The sequence below is a fragment of the Mauremys mutica genome, chromosome 3, assembly GCF_020497125.1.
Source record: "Mauremys mutica isolate MM-2020 ecotype Southern chromosome 3, ASM2049712v1, whole genome shotgun sequence".
NCBI classification, from domain to species: Eukaryota; Metazoa; Chordata; order Testudines; family Geoemydidae; genus Mauremys; species Mauremys mutica.
In genome coordinates, this window is record NC_059074.1 from 59,201,228 (window position 1) to 59,220,937 (window position 19,710).

At 39.7% G+C, this 19,710-nt stretch overlaps 1 protein-coding gene across 3 annotated transcripts in view; it reads left to right on the forward strand.

The window, feature by feature from the left end:
* The window catches only part of CD109 (CD109 molecule), a 202,467-nt gene that overhangs the window by 49,192 nt on the left and 133,565 nt on the right, over positions 1–19,710 (forward strand). For all 3 annotated transcript variants that reach the window (XM_045011988.1, XM_045011987.1, XM_045011989.1), the window contains exons 23-29: positions 1,491–1,719; positions 2,342–2,507; positions 3,283–3,473; positions 7,884–8,039; positions 8,128–8,193; positions 13,951–14,093; positions 19,500–19,656. In XM_045011988.1, the coding sequence (XP_044867923.1) occupies positions 1,491–1,719; positions 2,342–2,507; positions 3,283–3,473; positions 7,884–8,039; positions 8,128–8,193; positions 13,951–14,093; positions 19,500–19,656 (1,108 nt within the window). The remainder of the gene's footprint in view (positions 1–1,490; positions 1,720–2,341; positions 2,508–3,282; positions 3,474–7,883; positions 8,040–8,127; positions 8,194–13,950; positions 14,094–19,499; positions 19,657–19,710) is intronic.

The following is a 19,710-nucleotide window of genomic DNA, read 5'->3' on the forward strand; positions in this document are numbered from 1 at the left end:
CCTGAAACACTCACTGTTGCTCCACCTGCCATCCCAGCAGAGCCTGTTTCTTTGTCTGCTGAAATGCCTGCAGCATCTTCTGCTTCTCCTTTTTTTGCTCAGTCACAGCATTAGCACCTCCATTCCCCCCCCAGATTCAGCCTATCCTCACATAGGCTGCCTCTCAACCTTCCTGGCTCTGGCTGACCAGCAGATCCCAGACAAGCCCCTGCTTGTAAACAGGTGCCCCCTTCAGCACTCGGAAGCCCTATCTGGTAACCCATCTGAACAAACCAAAGAGCACACACAGTCCACCAGGTGTTTGTATATATATATATATTAAACTTTTTTTTTTCTGCTTTGTGCTCCAGGTATACCACCACCAGAACCTCCCCCCATCCTGCTCCATGGCTCAGCCTTTTATACTGCTTGCCTTCTTCTCCAAGCTAGCCATCTGGGGAGCTAAATACCTCATTAGCTCATCAGGTTCTCTACAGGTGTGAGTGATCCCTTCTCTCCTACCAAACCCACTCTTGCTCTAACCGCACCCTGTACCTTGTGTGCTCTAAGTGATGAGGGTGCTGGCTTCCAAATGCTCTCTTGATAGCTGCTAACAGCAACCTATCTCATCCACTTAGATCCCAGTTATCTCTTGAGGTCTTAAATGGGATTGAAGTGGTAAATAGGCCTTGTTCTAGCCCTCTTCAAGGGACTGAATTTCCTCTTGAAGTGCTCGGCTACTAAGATGATGGGTTCTGTAAAAGTACCTTGATAGATGAGCTGCATGAAGCAGTCACTATCAGTCTAAGTCATCTAAATAAGAATGATTTAAATTACTGACCTGATCCAAAACTCCCTGAAGTCAGTCAGTCTTTTCACTGATTTCAGTGAGCTTTGGATCAGGCTTAATATTGATAGAATGGAGAAAATAAGATTATCTGCATCAAGAATGTGAACCTTGGTACATAAATAGTGCAGTATCAGGATGTACATATGGCATAAGAAGAGGTCAATGAAAAGTTTCAAAATGTTCACAGTTAAGCCACAGAAGGTTGTTCTGACATTATGATTCTGTGGGAAGGGTGTTTTGTTAAAATCACATTTATTGCTGTTCTACTTCATATAATATAGTTATAAAGTTCCTTGACAAACTTAGGCCCCAGTCCTGCAAACATGTACACACGTTTAATTTATGAGCAACAGTTGATTAAAAGTTAGCATGTGCTGGCAGAATTGGAGCCTCTAATATGTATTTAGTTTTGAAATGCTGAAGAGATAAAGAAAGTGTTGTTTTATGGACAGGAAAAATAACTATATATTTCTTTGGTTAGTGGTTCTTAGCTGTTTCTTGCCGATTAATGCTCACTCTTCAGGGTATGTGTCTTCCTCTGTATTTGGAAAGTGTTTAGCACACTTAGGGCACTACAGCAGTCTGAATAATAAAACATGTTTAATAGAAGAAGTTGTAATATATCATTAATTCTTTGTATGTGGTTAACCTTTCCCCCAAGGTTGTCAGCTTTTGTATTACGATGTTTCCTGCAAGCTCGTCCATTCATAGATATTGATCCGTACGTACTGAAGAAAACAGCTGATTGGATTGTCAAACATCAGAAACCTAATGGTGAATTCTGGGAACCTGGAAGAGTGATACACAGTGAACTTCAGGGAGGCAGTAGTAGCGCAATCACTCTCACAGCTTACATTATGACAACTCTGTTTGGGTACCAAAATGATGAGGTATTAGAATACTTTGGTTTTGTTTGTAGTTAACAAAATACCTGCTAAACTATCACCGTCATTCTTAATCATTTTGCAGTTTTTAAAGAAAGTGAGGGATATCATAACAAGGACAATAACACATGATTTGGTTAAACTTTGCTACACTTTGGCCTGATGGCATCCTTCCTGTCTGCCGGTAGTGAGGAGTTGTATTAAAACTGTGGAACATCCAGTCTCACTGGACCTTTCCAAAAACTTAGCAGAGTTTGGGGAAAAGTGGCAAATATATCATAGTTGAGGCCCCAGACCCTTCACAGCAGATAAGAATGTGCTTAACTTTAAAGGTGTGAGCAGTCCCATTAACTTCAACAGGAGGGCTCACATGTTTCAAATTAAGTAAGTGCTTTGTTGGCTGAGGCCTTAATGCCTCTAGTGGTCATGTCTGTGACCCTGAAAGAGATTTTCTATATTTTCTTTTATATTAAAAACATGTTATTTCTCTTCCTTAATACATATTTCTTATACATTCTAATGTTGCAATTTAATGTTGCTGTTGTCTACATTCATTCTTTTGTGAACTGCTTTTTTAAATTTATGGTAGTATTAAATTAACATCTTTCAATACAATCTTTATTCCCAGAATGCCCTTGCTGTAGCAAATGCTGCAAACTTCTTGGAAACTAAATTAGAAGAAGGAATTTCAGATAACTATACACTGACACTTGTGACATATGCATTGTCATTGGCAAAGAGTATAAAAGCAAAAGAAGCCCTGGATGTACTAAACCAGAGATCAGAGCGGCAAGGTACCATAAGAAGCTCTTTATGCAGTAGTATGAATGGATTTTCTTCCAACTTAAAAAAAAATAAATCTCTGTTTGGCTGCATACAGACATAGGTTGTTAGTGCAGCATAGGGATCTATTTAGAATAAAATAGAACCCTAAAGGACAATGAAAACTATATGCAACTGAATAGGAGTTTGTTATGAAGGTGGGGTTTCAGCCTTAATGACAGTGTTCACTAGTGTGCAGTGTGATTATATTATTGCAGAACATGAGCTTGCTGCCTTCCCACCTTGTTATGAGTGCCCGTCAGATCTCACTAGCTAAACAGGGTCAGGCCAGGTCAATTATTCTGATGATAAGCCTCAAAAGAGCCTGGCCCAGCAAATTCTTACTACCAAGCGTAATGCTTACTACTATGATGGGTCCCATTCACTTCAGTGGGATTCTTTCTGGTACTAAGCACTATGCCTCTTTAGTAAGTGTTCTTTTAATTGGGTCTTTCTATAATTATGCCTAAAGGGCTGATCCAAAATCCCTTGAAGTCAGTAGGAGTCATTGTGTGGACTCTGGTGGGTTTTGTATCTGGTGTTCAGCCCCAGTTCAGTAAAGCATTTAAACACATGACCAAGTCCATCTCTAACCAGCCAAGCATTTAAGCACATGCTTAATTTGAACCATGTTCTGAAGTGCCTTGCTGGATCCTATAGGTAAACATAAATAGGCAGGTTTTTCCTTAGCTATTGAGCATTTATTCATGTCTTCGACTCTGACATCATTGATGATCTCTTTTCCAGGAGACATTCGATTCTGGACATCTCCAGCCCCTCAACTGTCTGACTCATGGCAGCCACGCTCCGTAGACATTGAACTTGCAGCTTATGCTCTGCTCTCTCACTTTCAGCAAGATAGATTATCTGAGGGGATCCCTATTATGAAATGGTTAAGCCAGCAAAGAAACCATCTTGGAGGTTATTCATCGACTCAGGTCAGACAGTCATCTTGATGCTTTGCTATATATAAATGTACTTTCCTAATATACACGTACTTTCCCAGATGCTTAAAGATGTTTAGGTGTTGCTGCACTCAGCATTTTAATGCTTAAGTCTGATTTCAAAAATGATTTAGGCACTTAGGATCCTAAATGCCATTGATGGCCAATGGGATTTAGACTGAAGTGCCTAAATCACTTTCAAAAATGAGTCTTAGGCGCCTCAGTTAGTCATTGCAACTGAGAATGGCAACATCTAAATCCCTTTAAACATCTGGGCCTTCACTTTTAATTGTTTTTAAATGTTTCTGTAGCATATATTGATTGTTTCTTATTCTGTAACAAATAGTTCTCATTAAGCACACGTTTAAAGTCTCTGCTGGATTAGGTCTTAAACACAGACTATACATTTTATCTAATAAACATATTAAACAAAGAAAAAGAAGAACCAGTTCAAATATTTTTAAAGGGACAAGAGGTCACTATTAGGCCAGGTCACCCCTCCTGCTGAAAAAGCCACAGAGGAGAGTTGGGGGGAAGCTGTGGGAGAGCCCATGGAGGCTCCCCTTCCAGGGTTTTCTCTGTATTTGTTTTAGGAATAGAGGTGAGATTTGCCCACTGAATGGTGAGAAGGGGTTGGCTCTTGAATGTTGCTGAAAAGTATGGCATCCAGTGGCTTTTGCTGTCCTGCAGATTCCCCAAGGTTTGTGGGGAAATGATGAATGTCTACCCTAGCCTTGCTCCTGACACTTCCTCCCTCGGTCTTCCCCTCTCTGTGTCTGGGGTCCTGGACCCTTGGACAGGGTATCTGTGGAAACAGGCCAGAAGAGATGGTGCTGGGTAATCAGCTGACTCTACCTTTCCCTGGCAGGGCTCACTTTATGTATAAATCAATGTGATATGGTCTGATCCTTTATTGTTTTTATTAATTACTAGCAACAGTAAGGGACATTTCACACTAGTGCAACTGCCAAACTCTCTTTGAAAATTGTTACTGTTTTTGGAGTCAATGAATAGTCATGAAGAATAGCCAGTTGTCATTGTCAAATTACAGTTGTTCTTAACTGCATCTGTAGTACATACCCAGTATTGTCAGAATTTCTAAATGCCCAGTAAATATGGAAGATCTTCTGTACCTCCAGCAGGTATCCATTTTACTGAGATCACATCACCCAAGTTGTGTTGGCATCCACCAGGATCTATATAGTACTTGAGAATGCATTAGTTTAAGCTAGCTGTTTATTGTAAAATGTGGTCTCAGTCAAGTACAATGTCTTATCTCATTCTCATTGCCTTTTACCAAGGTTCATATTCAATTCATTTTTTCAAATGTTGACAGTAATGTGAGAGATATTAGTTCTGTTAAATGAAGAATAAATTTGTGAAACCAGTACAGTTTCCCACAGATTCCAGGATGTTCTTTGTAACACATTACTTCTATTATTATTAATTGAAAGACTGATTAAAGCAATATCTCAGTTGCAAATAGCTTTCAGATTGTTTTCCAGATGGTATTTTTATTTTGGAGTTTGAAAATCTAGCAGCATGTCACTGTAGTACCATCATGGTAAAGCTCACCAATGAATTTCATCCATCCTTTTATCTATTGTTTCTCACAATAAAGGTTAGATTCATCTATTTTAATTTTGACATTTCTCCAAAGAAAATAATGTCTTTATAGTTTGTTCTTACTTAATTTTTGTGTGTGACCCCAAAGCATCTTTGTTACATTTAAAGAGTGAATTATTTTATATTAGCTAGAGCGTTTCCCTGACTTGTAAGAGATTTCCATATTGGAGAGTTTGCGTCATTATCAAACAGTGAGGTTAGACAGCAGTTGGCTGTCTGTGTCATACTTTTCTAACTTAAACTATCATAAACTACTTTCTAATTTGTATGTCTGCAATACATAAAGTATCAGAATGTTTTATTAGAACATTTTTAATTTGTGTGTTTAAAGAGTAGTGTGGACAATTTTATAAAGGAATAATGCTCAATTCAACCAAAGAATAATGTATTTATAACATCCCTCATGGACATCATGCTCCAGGTTTGATATATGAATTGTTGAAATTCTGTTAAGGGATTAATATTCTCTTCTACTATTTTCCCTAGCCATTTACTTACAAGTAACCTCAAATATTTCATATCCTTGTTCAATCTGCATGGCATCACAATACCAGTTCATCCATGTTGACATGAGGGCTTGTTTGAGTAACAGTGTGTTTGCAGTTGCATTCAGGATGGAGTTTATGGGCTTGATCCTCTAGTCCTTAATACGATGTGCAGTTCCATTCACTTCAGTATGAGAGAGGTCTTGTAAGATCTGGCCTTCAATCAGTTTGGTTCCCAAACACCTGAAATTTGAGTAGAGTGGTGACAGTTATCCCATTTTTTGTTATTGATTGCTCTCCTACTATAAAGGGACCATCATCTTTAAGTATGAGAGACCAGACAGTGTTCTTGTAGGGTAAATTTTGGTCCTCTCCAGAGAAATGTCTGCCAGTTGCAACCTACCATTGATTTTCTTCTGTAGTCGATAATTTACATCTTCTCTACCATACCATTTCATCTAAGTCTTCAGGCTGGAATTCCAAGTGGTAGTGATTCAGTCCTCTGTGAACTGCAACAACTTCACCACTCAGTCTGGATTTCCCAGATTTTAAGGAATCAGTGAAGTAGATAATTTGAGAACATGGCTAGGACCAAAAAAGATATAGATTTCTGATGTTCCTGATTGACTAGTCAGCGTGTACTATTATATTTATGACTGGCACAGTCAGATTTTGCATTGTTAATGAATGTTTGCTGTCATATTACAATTTTCCTATTACTAGAAGGTGACCTAAGATTGAATAATTAAAACCTCTGTGTGCCAAACCCGCAGAGACCAGTGTTTCTATTACCAACAGCTAAGAATAAACAGTAAATCAAATAACTGAATTATGAAAAGGTCAAAGAAATACAGCTCATCACCATATTTTTCAGAATATGAGTTATTAAAATTCTGATAATCATGACAGAATTATAATGAGAACAGGACATTACAGTTCATGAATCTGTTATTGTTGCAATAATTGCAAAGAGAATAGCAAATGCTTTAAACTTAATCCATTATCTGACAATGTGAAGCCTCAAATTAAATCGTTGTCTTGTTCGGATCCCATTCTAAACTCAAGAGGGCCAAATTTTGAAAAACTGCCTTTTAACTTAGGCGTGTACTTTTGCACACCCAGATATTTTGCACACGCAAAAAAAGGAGAATTTGTGTGCCTGCAGAATGCTGATGTACAAACACATACTGTGTTTTTGGGTTCAGATGATTGCACAAAATGTTGGGAGCAAAAGATCTGTAGAAGCTGGTTGTAGAAGCTGAGGGGAATTCTCTTTGAAAAGTTGGCTGTAAGACTGGGCAAAAATTATTTTTACATTTTCTGTTTTTTACATCTGCAGTGTCTCAGAGGTACAGCTTTTTGATCAAGCCACTGTGGAAGCCACTGTGGAAAAGTGCTGTAGAATGTCTGATATTTACAATTATTTCTGGTTAGGCCAGATTGTGGCTGGCTCATTTCCTCCTTAACTTGTCTTCCTACTGGCCAAGGCCTTTATAAAGGTGTGAGCACGGTTCAAAACGCCACAGACCTTCATGGCATCTACAAATAAAAATCAAACTGCAGTCCAGAGACAGCCCCAGAAGAAAGTTCCAGGAGTATCTGGGACTGCATTGCCTTTACTACGACCTCCCTCCCCTTGCTCTGATGGGAGTCAGGCCTTTCAGTAGAGCTGTGATGCCAAAGAACATGGCAGGGGAGCACCAGAGACCCACAACCCAAGCAGAAATACAGGATCTCCCCATGGATGACCCTGGTTATCTGCATATCTCAGGGGATCTGGAGTTGGGGGGGAAATCCCAACCCCCATGACGAAATGATGTGGCAGTAACTGTGAGGTAATCCTCACAGGACTTTCCTCTTTCCTGGGTTTACTATGGGAGGGGTTGATCTGGCCCTGAATAAGGACTTTGGGATGTGGCCCATTGTGACTATCACTAATATCTCATTTTATCTGTGGAGGAAGCAGTAGTAATATTCCAGCAGAAATGGTTATCATTACCAAACTGTCAGCTAGATGGACAGTGCAGTCTACACAGTAAGGGTCAGAAAGCCCCAATTATCTAAGACCTAGCCTACATACTGACTTAACTGAATTAGTTAGGAACTGATTATTTTATTAAATTGATACAGCCCTTATGTATATACTCTTAAATCAGGTTAAGAGTGTCCATGCTAAGAGGTCGCATTTAATTTAATGCAACTTTTTGGTATAGACAAAGTTTAACAGATCCTGGCGCTCACCTAGTTTGCAGGCTTTTATATTTAATATAAAAGCATTTGTTTCTCTCAACAGGACACCATCGTGGCCCTGCAAGCCTTGAGTATATTTGCAGCTCTCATTACTTCCCGAAAAACAAAAATTGATCTAACAGTGACTGGACCTAGTCTGGAAGCTCCAGTAACGTTTTCAGTTGATACTCAAAACCGTTTTCTTCTTCAGACCAAAGAGGTACTGTAGAAAATGAGGAAGAATTCTAATCAATCCTATCACTGGAAGGTTTTTTTAATATGTTTAAATCACCATGTCATTCTTTCAGATTGCACCTATGCAACCGACGGCTGTTTCAGTTTCAGCAAAGGGTGTCGGGTTTGCCATCTTTCAGGTATGCAGGAAGATATTTTATACTTACTCTTTTTTTTAAGATCCTTTTTAAATGTGGTTTTTGAAGAAAGAATGTTAATAGGAAATTTCATAAAACTAGATAAATAAGAAGAATCTTGTATTTATATGACAAGAGACAAAGCAGGTGAGGTAATACTTGTCTCTCTCATCAACAGAAGTTGGTCCAATAAAATATATTACTTCGCCCATGGTGTCTCTCTCATATCCTGGGACCAATATGACTGCACAAAACAACATTGCACACAACTTGTATTTATATAGCACCTTAAATGAACTCCAAGGCACTCTACTAATTGCCAAAATGATGTGGGTCAAATTCTGTGCAGACTTTTCCCCTGCACAATCATTGAAGCCAGTGTGATTGGATAGGTTGTAAATCAGTGCAGAACATGGGTACACTCTTAGTAATTTATAGATTACCTTTCCCACTTCTGAACTGTCACAGTTGTTTAAATACTGTACAGCAACCCTTCCCTTTCTGCCCTAAACAGTTGTGAGGAAGGCCAAGTTCTCTTTAGCAGGATTTAGCCATTTTGTGCTACTCTGACAACACAAAGAGGTCAGAATCTGCCTTCAATCTGCCAGTAGGGAATTCTTTGCGCCAACCACCCATACCCCAGTATAAAGGAAATATGAGGGAGGAGGAGGGAAGGAAAAGAAGTGTAGCGGAACTTCACTTTGCCAAACCTCTGCTCGGATCCAGAGGACCTTATGGTATGAATTCAAGCAGCCCTGACTTAATTTTTGTCTTCTCTGTCTTAAACTAGGGCTGGCACCGATTGGTCCTCAGAGGAACCAGTAACTGGCTCCCTTATGCTTCTCAGTCTCCTAGCTAGCAGAGCTCAGCTGCCAAAGGGAATCTTGTTCATTATGCTCAATTACATTTCAGAGGCAATTTATGTAGGTAAAAGTAGGAATATAGGAATTGCCATTCTGAATCAGGCCTCCCGTCCATCTAGTCCAGTATCTTATATGACGGTAGTCACTGCGAGATGCTTCAGAGGAAGGAGCAAGAAACCCTGTAGCAGACAGTATGGAAAAGCTAGATCTTATCTAGCATTGGGATTAAGCCCATTCTTCTTTATTTAAAAATAGAGATCACTGTATATCTGGTAGTTATAGCCTATTTTACCACAATGCTTGAAAAGGCTCCCACCATTACTATGCCTACTCAAGGTAAATTGAGCTTAATCTATCCTGGCCATAAGTTTTAAGTCATAACAAATTCCAATTCCAGTTTCTTATAATCTGTTTGACCTTCTCTTCGATGTCCTGACACAGCTGGGAGACCAGGAAAGAGAACTGAGAGCTCTTTTAAAATGATAAATATTTGGATAAGTGACATTTACAAATAAATTTGCATGACTGAACATTATCAAATGAACAGCAGTTAAAGATATGTACGTTGTTCATTCAGCATCAAGCTCCAGTGACTGCAGACTCATAAATCATCAGTCTTTTTTATGCATTTACATAAATGCTAGTTGTGTTTACAACAAAGTTCCAATATGTTAGACAATAATTTTAGATTCCACACAGTGGGCCAAGATGAGAATGAATATCTCAGTGGGGTAACATTTGCTCATCCATCATATCAAAAGGGCTGGGAGAGGGGAACTTAGCAGAGATGGTTTCCAAAAGCAATGATATTACGTAACTTTCACCATTAATGAGAAATACTGTATAATGTACATTTTTAATAGACTACTATGATAACTAAGGTTCAAAAACCAAACAGATGCACAATGGTCTACACTACTAGATCCAGTTCATCTGCTTCATCTAAATCAGGGGTTCTGAACCTTTTTTTTCAGAGGCCCCCCCAATATGATATAAAAACTCCACGGCCCACCTGTGCCTCAACAACTGGTTTTCTGCATATAAAAGCCAGGGCCAGCGTTAGGAGGTAGCAAACAGTGCAATTGCCCGGGGCCCCAAGCCACAGGGCTCCCACAAAGCTAAGTTGCTCAGGGTCCCATGCGGTGGGACTTCAGCTTTCTGCCCTGGGCCCCAGCGAGTCTAACTCTGTCCCTGCTTAGTGGACCCCCTGGAACCTGCTTGTGGCTCCCCAGGGGGCCCTTGACCCCTGGTTGAGAACCGCTGATCTAAATCACCCTTTGGTTGTATTTCTTCTTGTAGCTTAGAGGCAGAGATGCTGCAATTTTATCCTTACTCTTTCTTTGGAGTAAGGCATTTCATCCAATAAAACTATTCTTAGGTGGGACCACCTCTTTCCTCCTGCTTCCCTTGGTGGGGTTGCTTTTCAGGAAGGAGCTCTGATATTGTTCAAATCAGATTTCTCTTTTTCCCAGCTGCAAGCAGGAACTGGATCTTGTCTGCTAAATCAGATAGCATATGACAGCATGATCTTATTTCTTCAGCTGGGTTCCACTGTCCTAGACCTTATCAGAGTTCAGTAGTCAGACACTCTATTCCGCGGATCTGACTTTACCTCCAGATGTAGCATGTCACACACTGATTCATTTAAATGCCAGAAAGTACCATGCCATCTCCTGTTGGGATCTCAAGGACTGACCATTATTGGAAGAGCATTAGTTCTCCACAAGATACATTCTTAGAAAAACCTGTGTAGTTCTTGATGATTCTGCTAGTTACTTTGTAACCTTCTCTGACATTGGTCGCAGTGGGCTGTAAATGAGTTTCAGCTGCCTCTTCTCCAAACCCTCTAGGTTGCCATGAAAATTGCAGAGGCCGACATTTTTCTTGTAGTTTCTTGATCTTGCAGTTGATAAACTTGCATAGCAAGCTATTGTCCTGGCTTGGAGAGGAGCAGGATTAGTCCATCCCTACATTTTGAAAAGGAAGGTAGCTCTGGCCTGGTATGGGCAGACAGTGTGCGTGTCCTAAAGAAATTGATCTTTCCTCTCCTTAAGCCTTTTGGACAAAGGGCCAGATCCCCAGTTGATGTAAATCAGCCTATCTCCATTGAAATGGAGCCACAGTGATTTACACCAGTTGAAGCAGCAAAGAATCCTGTGGCACCTTATAGACTAACAGACGTTTTGCAGCATGAGCTTTCGTGGGTGAATACCCACTTCTTCTCTGGAGATGTGCATTTTCCCAACACGTTTTCACCCAGGATAATAAATAATTAAAAGAGAGAAAAAATTAATTGGAGATAGAAAATGCTGCAAATACGTCCTTCAACAAATGCCCTCAGCCAAATGCATGTTTATTATGGTGATAGTTTAAGAATAAGAAAGGAAGGAAGTTGTCCTTGACTTTATGGAGACCTTCAAAATAATTCACATTTTTTGGATGTGATACCATTGAAATTATTTTCTTAAAGTTCTTTTGGATGCAAAATATTAAATTTCAGTTTCCTCTCCCTGCCCCTCTCTGGTATTCCCATGTTACAAGAAGAGTGGACAAGTCTGCCTTTAACTGATTCTCTGCTATTTAGTTAGGCTGCACCAAGGAAGGTGGCTTCGGTTAACCTTTTTATATTAAGAACTGTTTCCATTCCTGTGCGAACCTCCCCTCACCCATGAGAAGGGAGGAAGGGAAAATCAGACCTTAGCAGCAGTAACTCATTCCAGTAAAATGTTTGCTAACTGACCTGTTCAGTATGTTGCTTCAGATGTCCATGTGCTGGTGGTAAATTCTCATGCATTTGTTTTTCCTGGCAAAAGCTAAAACAACTTGTTCCTGTGATGACAAATTGCTGTGTGGGTTCCAGCTTGATTATACCAAACTTACAACATGTCTCCAATAAACTGACCACTCTATCCTCTGTGTTATTCCTGAACTTGTTCAGTTGCCTCGGGACACGTTATTGTTCAAGAGAAGTTTTCATTTCGGAGCCAGTGGTGGTTTGCCATCTTTGTGGTGTCTTTATTGAATCATCTCTATACTTGAGTGCTAAATTCAGAGACACTATACAGAGTGACAGGAGTAAGCATCTGTAAGTTGGAGTACATGGTGTAACTTACACAAGGGGTCAGAAGATACAGCAGTAAAAGCAGCTCACAGAAAATTAAAGGGCCCTCTGCTTTTACTGATTTACTTGTACCATGCTTTGTGGTACCTTTTGAATTTAGACTAACATCTTTTCTTTGCCTGGCACCATGCTAAATGATTGTATGGCAGTGGAGTACAATTTCCTACATCCTCTTCTATTGTACTGTTGTAGTGAGGTATATAGTGATGTATGGCAGTTTGTTCATCTTTTCAAACACAACTAACTCTCTGCTATTTTCATATAATAAGCAGAAAGTAAAGTTCTCTCTGCTGTCCCCAGAGATTTATCTGAAAGGCTAAGAAGACAAGGAGGGAGTATTGATTTGTATATGAAAACTATCTAAAAGCTGACTTTCCTTTTCTTGGGCATAATCACAAGTCTGTCAAACCAATGTTTATTAGCACTTAATAGTAAATTTTCTCACCATCTTGTAGTTGTTTTTGTCATTCTAGGAATTTCAAAGTTGAGCTTTTCATTGTATCACGTGCTCTTCTCCTTGAGGTGCTGAATTATAAACTCTTCCTCTGGTCCCTTTCCAGATACCCAACCATGCTTGTGTACTGTGTGTTCGGTGGGAAGATATTACCATTATAATTCAATATCACATGGCAAGTTTCTCAGTCTTAAGGCATCTGACATTTATGTCTAACTCTTAGCAACTTCTAAATGCTTTGTGTCTGGCATGTTTGGTCCACTATGCCACACCAGCTGCTTCCCTTCCTTGGTGAATGTTCTCTAATGACTGGCACAAGAAAGTGCTCATGGTCATTTAATCCTGACCTCAGCATCTTGGGTTTGGCTGTTCACATTTATACTTTCCTAAAATGTTGTGATAATCAGATCATCATCTAATTAGTCAGACCTTCCTGAAGAAATTCTTGTTCTACAACCCTTCTCCAGCTGCTTAAAGCCGCTGATGCACATTTCCTACACTAAATAAATCAGGAATCCTCTGCCGGGGTGTCTAGTGTATTGGCTTGTTTTATATGTATACCACTGTCCTCTGCTAGACACACTGTCACATTTCCTTGTGTAGATCACCTGGCAGAGGCCTGCATTTGTTGAACAGGCAGATGAAAGCTCAGTCACTGATATTTCTGATTTGTGTTTAGCTGATGACTGTCATGGTGTCTTTTTGTTACTGAACTAGCTGATGTGATAATTAAGGTTTAAATAAATATCTCTCTCTGTTGTACTGAGCTTAGAGTAAAATGCTAACCATAATCTATTTTGAATGTAGAATTGCTATAATATATCACACCTGACACATAGGATCAAGGTAAATTCCATAAATAAAACTATTTTGTGAGTAAAAATTCCTATTTGCTCTCCTTCCATATTCCCATGTACATGAATGTTTTTCCTTTCTAACTCTGTTAGTGTCATTGTCCAGAGTTTTCTTTCATTGCATTTCAGAATTGACAGGAAATATCTGCAGCAGTGCACATTATCAAACAGTGGAAGCTAGTTAGAGAAATCCTACATTTCACAGAACTCACACATTTTCCTCAGTCGGGCTCTGCTAAGGTTTTAGTGGATGGCACTGTATCATAAGACATTCAGAGTGTTGCACTTGTAGTTTTCTGACACTTCCTGTATTCCTTTGAGAATCCAGATTTTAGACAATCGCTACACTTAATATGACCTGTTCTCTGGAGTTCTACCATTATAGATTTTGAGATCAAGCCAATTGTCTTATTGAACTCATTTTTGCTGTACAGACGTCATCTATGTTTTGTGTTTGTACTCCCTTAGCTCAACATTATTTACAATGTGAAACATTCAATCACTGGTAGAAGGCGCAGATCTATCCAAAGTCAAGAAGCTTTTGACTTAGATGTTGTCATAAAAGATGACAAAAATGACATAAACCATTTTACCGTAAATGTATGTACAAGGTAAGTAACTCATTTGGTGCTTTTGCTGCTTATCTTGATCTGTACAGTATTGATACTATTTAAGAGGTGTGAAGTATGTATTCTTTAATGCCTGTGATTTAGATGTATATCTACGACAGAACAAATGAATGACTTCATAGAAGGAACCAATTATTAAATTCAGAAGCAAATATTTAAACCACCAAAGAGAGAGAGCTTATTAGAGCTGAACAGATTATTAATTGACATAATTATAAAAAGCAAAGCTGCCATTTGTCATCTCATTTTTTCTAAGTATGAGGGTTTCATAAAGGTTAGAGATATATGGAAGTGTTTATATGCACAACAATATCATTTGACATTTCAAAGGTTTTCTGGTTATCTGTGCTGCTCAGCAATAGAAGGTCTGCAGGTTTTATCACCGAGCAATTTGTGAATAAGTAGAGTTGGTGCAGAACATTTTTGACTGAATGAAATTTCGTCACAATATGCTGTTTTGTTGAAACTGAAACATTTTGTGGAGACTGGTTTTGAGAAAAACTTTGGTAGGTGAGGGGAGAACAAGGCTGTCATACTCTGTAGCCTGGTATGTCTGAAACCCAATAGTCTCTGCTCTGCTCTGCCTGATTCAGAGTGATCTGCGATGAAAAACTCTCTGCTCTGAGTCAGGCAGAGCAAGGACGTAAACCCAGGTCTCCCACATCACAATCCAGTGCCCTAACTACCAGGCTGTAGAGCATGACTGACGCATACACAGCCCCTTCCCATTTTGAAAAGTGCTCTGGTTCCAGTGTGAAAATGAACATTGTTCTTGCAAAAACAACAAAAGGTTTTGTTTTCATTCCAATATGGATCAAAGGGTACCAGCTGTGATAGTGTTTTTTTGTGATGTGAATATATGTCCACTAGAAGTGGACTGAGATCACCAAACTCAGTTCCTATAGGCCACTGAATAGCCATTGGATATTATCAGCTTTTATATTTGGGTTAGCAGTGAACAGGTGACATAGAACCTCCATATCTCATTAGTTACCTCTGACCCATCCAGTCAGACAACAGAATTTTGTTGTTAATTCCTTTGCTGGCTTTCTTTGTTACTTGGCATGACATTGAATATATATATATATATTAAAGGGAAGCGTTTAAGAAAACATCTTTCTGTAGCCGTTTTCTCATTCGACACATCCTGTTGTGGTTAAAGAGCACCGGATACTTCACAGAAAACCCTGAAGGACATTGTGCTTGTATATTATATATTTACATTTTTCCCTTCTTTCTGTGCTTTACTACCAAGGACACTGGGAGAAAAACAGTCTTTAAGAGCTTATCTGTTCCTGTTGAATATTTCCTCCCTTGAAATCGCAGCTCCCTTCTTGTGACATTATAATCATTTCCATGCAAATATGACCTTTGCAAACCATCACATTGTTCACACTCCTTATTTTTTATATCCCTTCTCTGTACACTCTTTGTATGTTATTTATTTAAACTGTAAATTCTTCAGGGCAATGTCTGTGTGTCACTATGTTTGTACAGTGCCTAGCACAATGGGGCCCTAATCACAGTTGGAACTTCTTTCTTCACCATAATACAAATAATAATATGTGTGTATATATATGTATAAATAATATATATAAATATAGCCAAATGTGAGGTCAGTGCATAGACGATTGACTTCATTGGGTAATAACCAACAGGAGCATATAAAATCTTGAAAACAAAAGTCCTGATTACATGTATATGTCTCTGGTAAAAACCCCAGTGATACAGGTAGGGGTCAGGGACACTGTAGCGTATAAGCAGAGCTGGCTGTAAACAGGATGTTTTTCAAAGTTTTCTGTTAAATGAACTCCAGCACAAATTGTAGGCACTTCAGTGACAAATTCTGTGCTAAGTTACACCACTGGCTTGAGGGTAATCTTAGCTGGATGTCCCCATTTTCTTTCCCTGGCTGACATATCTGATTCAGAGCTTTTGGCCAATGATACAGCCTGGAGGGACTCCGTCTCTCCTCTCTTCTGGGATGCTGAGAGGCACTGCCACTTTTGACATCTTTCTCTGTGTAGTCAGTTCAGAATGGTACATGGTCATTCAGGACCAAGCTCAATCAGTCTGGAGCCGAAGGTGATCCACATGAGTCCTGGTGGCTCTGTGCCAATGCACTTTGGGCAGGATTTGACCCTTAGAGAAATGGAACTGTGCCTGGATCTGATGATCATACTGTTTTTCTCTGATTAATGGGACACGTTCATGCCACGCGTACTGAATGCCTAAATAATTTTACTGTTAGTCATTTTGGAATCCATATAACATGATGTGATTTTCCATTTCAGCATAATCTAGAAATCATAGCAAGATGCAGGTTGTTAGTTCAGGAGCATTCCTAAACTGTGGACTGGTTTGAGTAGTTACCGGTATGCATCTTTGGCCAATGGCTGCAAACACCTCAAAGTTTTTTTCAATAACAACCAGCAGAAATTCTGTCTTGCTTCAACCAGCTCTTGAGCTGACCTTGGCCAAAAGCACTAGGTTAACAGAATAACATTTACCCACCATGTGTCATGTGCATGCTGTTGGTCTTTGAGCCTGTGATGTCTCACAAAATCTCCTAGTGGAAACTGTGCCAGACTGACAATATCCTGCAACCTCCTAGACGAACTGTACAGAATTAAGATAAACTATTGAATTAAGTTAAACCTTATTGAATTAGGTAAAATTTTTTGGGGCCTATTGTACTCAAAATGCTACTGTGTCTGTTATTGTGGCACTGTATGTAACTCCTCAAGGAGGAGAGAGATGCTAATGTAATTCTTTCAGTTATCAGACACTTTGAAGCCACCTTCTGGAGAGGTGCCCATATATTAGTTCAAACTAGATTCCCCAGGGACCAAGAGACAAAGAAAGGATTTTTGGATAAATAGCCTGTTTTACACAGGCTCATTGCCTTCTTCCTGATCCAGCAAATGGACAGGACCCGTGGTCCACAGAGGGCCCCAGTCCTTAGGGAACAGTTGGAACAGCCTGGAGGGACTCTTGTTCTGAGCTGAAGCTGAGATGAATAGGTAACCACAAGGAAACCCTGCGGGTGGGATGTTGAAGGACTGCTCCTGACAGAGCCCATGTTAGTGCTGTCTGATCTCTGGTAAACTTTATTAGCATACGTGTAGATTCTTTCATTGTAATATGTTTTTTCTGTAGTCCTACCTTAAGAACAAAATAGGTTTGCATAGAAAAAGCTGTGTGGTAAATATAAATATGGGCAGTCCCACAGTTAACCATCCCTGAATAGACAGCAAGCAGGCCTCCTTGGGCAGCCTGCCTCTGCTGGGAATAACACAGTGATGGCAGGAAACTGTTCAGCCTGGCGATATCCAAGTCCGAAAGGAAAGAGAATTGTGTCTCCACCCCAGAGGGGTGACGGAAGCCTGAGATTAGGTGCCTTTGTTTGACCATACAAGGGGAATACAGGTGCAGCTTTCCCGAACTCTGACAGTGGCATGATGAATTTTTGGTTAGAAAACCTGCAAGATTGGTAGAGGAGCATGTGCTGTTGTTTCTAATTCTGGATGGCCTTGCCTCTGCATGCAGTAGGGTGTCCAGACAGCAAGTGTGAAAAATTGGGGTGGGGGGTAATTGGGACTGTCCCTATAAAATCCGGACATCTGGTCACCCTAGCATGCAGTGGGATTTCTGCTGTCTCTAAGGAATAGGAAGGCATGCTCCATTAGCTCTAATCACTCTGCCCTCTGTGCTTATTGGCTACATATGCTTGATGTCTGTGCTCATTTGCTGCCCTGTGCTGCATGGTGCAGAGGAGAGCAACAGCTCCTAGACTGCTGGAGGAATGATCTCATAACCCAAAGTTCCAGCTCAGGGTCTCCTTAACTCAATATAGAGACAAGTTTTTCTTCTCACTTCTTTCCTTATATCACTAGCCATTTTCTTAGCTGTGTATATGTGTGTGTGTGGTTTTTTAAGGGCCCATGTTGCAGAGGAGACAATAGCTGGGACTATCCCCTGCCTCTTTCTGTTTTTTGGAGGAAGGTGCATGTGTAATTGTTAGAGGGTACATCTGACTCACTTTTTTTGGGGGTAGTACCAGGTTGGTTGGGTTACCCATTGTTATTTTAGTGGTACCCAGGCTAGTTAGATGGCTTGGATGTTTCTATACCCTCTCAGCTGTAGTTATAAACACAGACCTAATTACATCCAGTTCCAATTCAGTTATTTGTTTTCAATAGCAGCTACTTTGGCACAGTGCCTCATCCAACAGATGGTTTCACTTGTTTCTAATCTCATGAGCCAACCGAAGTCAGCAGTGGTGCTGTATTTCTTTCAAAGTCATATCTGTGTTCAATCAGCCATGCTGTCAGGCTTAATAGCATTGCTTTGAAAAGCAAGTCTTCCCCTTTTTTAAACCATCCAAATCTACAAAGAAATAGTTTTATTCAATTACTTTCAACTACTGTCAGGCATTCAAAATGCAGATTAGAGACACGTTCCATCCCCGATAACAATGGTGGTTTAGCCTCAGTCCCAAGGAAACAGCTTGTGCCACCTACTTTATTTAAAGAAGCATCTTGGCTGGGCATGGAAGAGTTATATGTAGAAGATAAAGCCATACAAATATTTTGATAGTTCCATTGTGGACCACAGTATGTTAGAGTCCTGCTATAGAGAAAAGCTTTCACATCCAGCGTATGAGTCTCAAACTGGCAGAAGATGCAATATTGGGGGAAAAATGGAAAAATTCAACTTGCTAAACTTTCCCTTTCCAAAACCAGATGGATAATATGTAATGAGCATTAAAAATTGTATTGGAGGTTGGAGAGGTAATCAAGTGATTCCATTAAGTGAATTATGGACCCTTATTGGAGAAATAGGGAGGAAGTTCAATAGACTCTTCAATCTATAAATTTACACAAAAATACCAGAAAATGGTAGCACCAAGTGATATAGTTTTCGAATCCCAGAAATGTACAATCTGTTTTTTCATGCAGGCCCCCTTTCAAATTTACACATAGTTATGTTACTACTCTGCATTTTTGGGGCCCATGTCTACTTACTGCAGCCAATGGCAAAACTCCCTTTGGCTTCAGTGGGATCAGAATTAGGCTCCTGTATATTGCAAATAACTGCAATACTTTTCTTTGTTCAGAGGTAAATCTACTCCTTGGCCATGAGGTTGCTAGGGGGAATCGAGATATAGATGTTTGTCTAAGTCGTTAATTTTCAGAGTATGTTAAATGATTCGCTTAAAACCTTAGAAATTCAACATCTGTTCTCAAATATATCTTCTTTCCTTCATTTTCCAGATACTGTACTTTCTATATTATAATGTGAAATGTAAATAGCAGAGTATTTTATTTCAATGTTAGAATATTTGATTTCTATTAAAAGTTTTCCTGTCTCCATTTTTTTTCAAAGGTACTTGGGGTCCGGTGCATCTTCCAAGAGTGGTATGGCCCTCATGGAGGTTGACTTACTTAGTGGCTTCTCTGTATCACCACATTTCATTTCATTAGATGATCCAGTTAAGAAGGTGGAAAAGGATAATGGGAAAGTCAACCTATACTTAGACTCTGTAAGTTGAAAAAAACCAAGAAAATACATTTGTAATGGCAGGTGCTAAACTCAA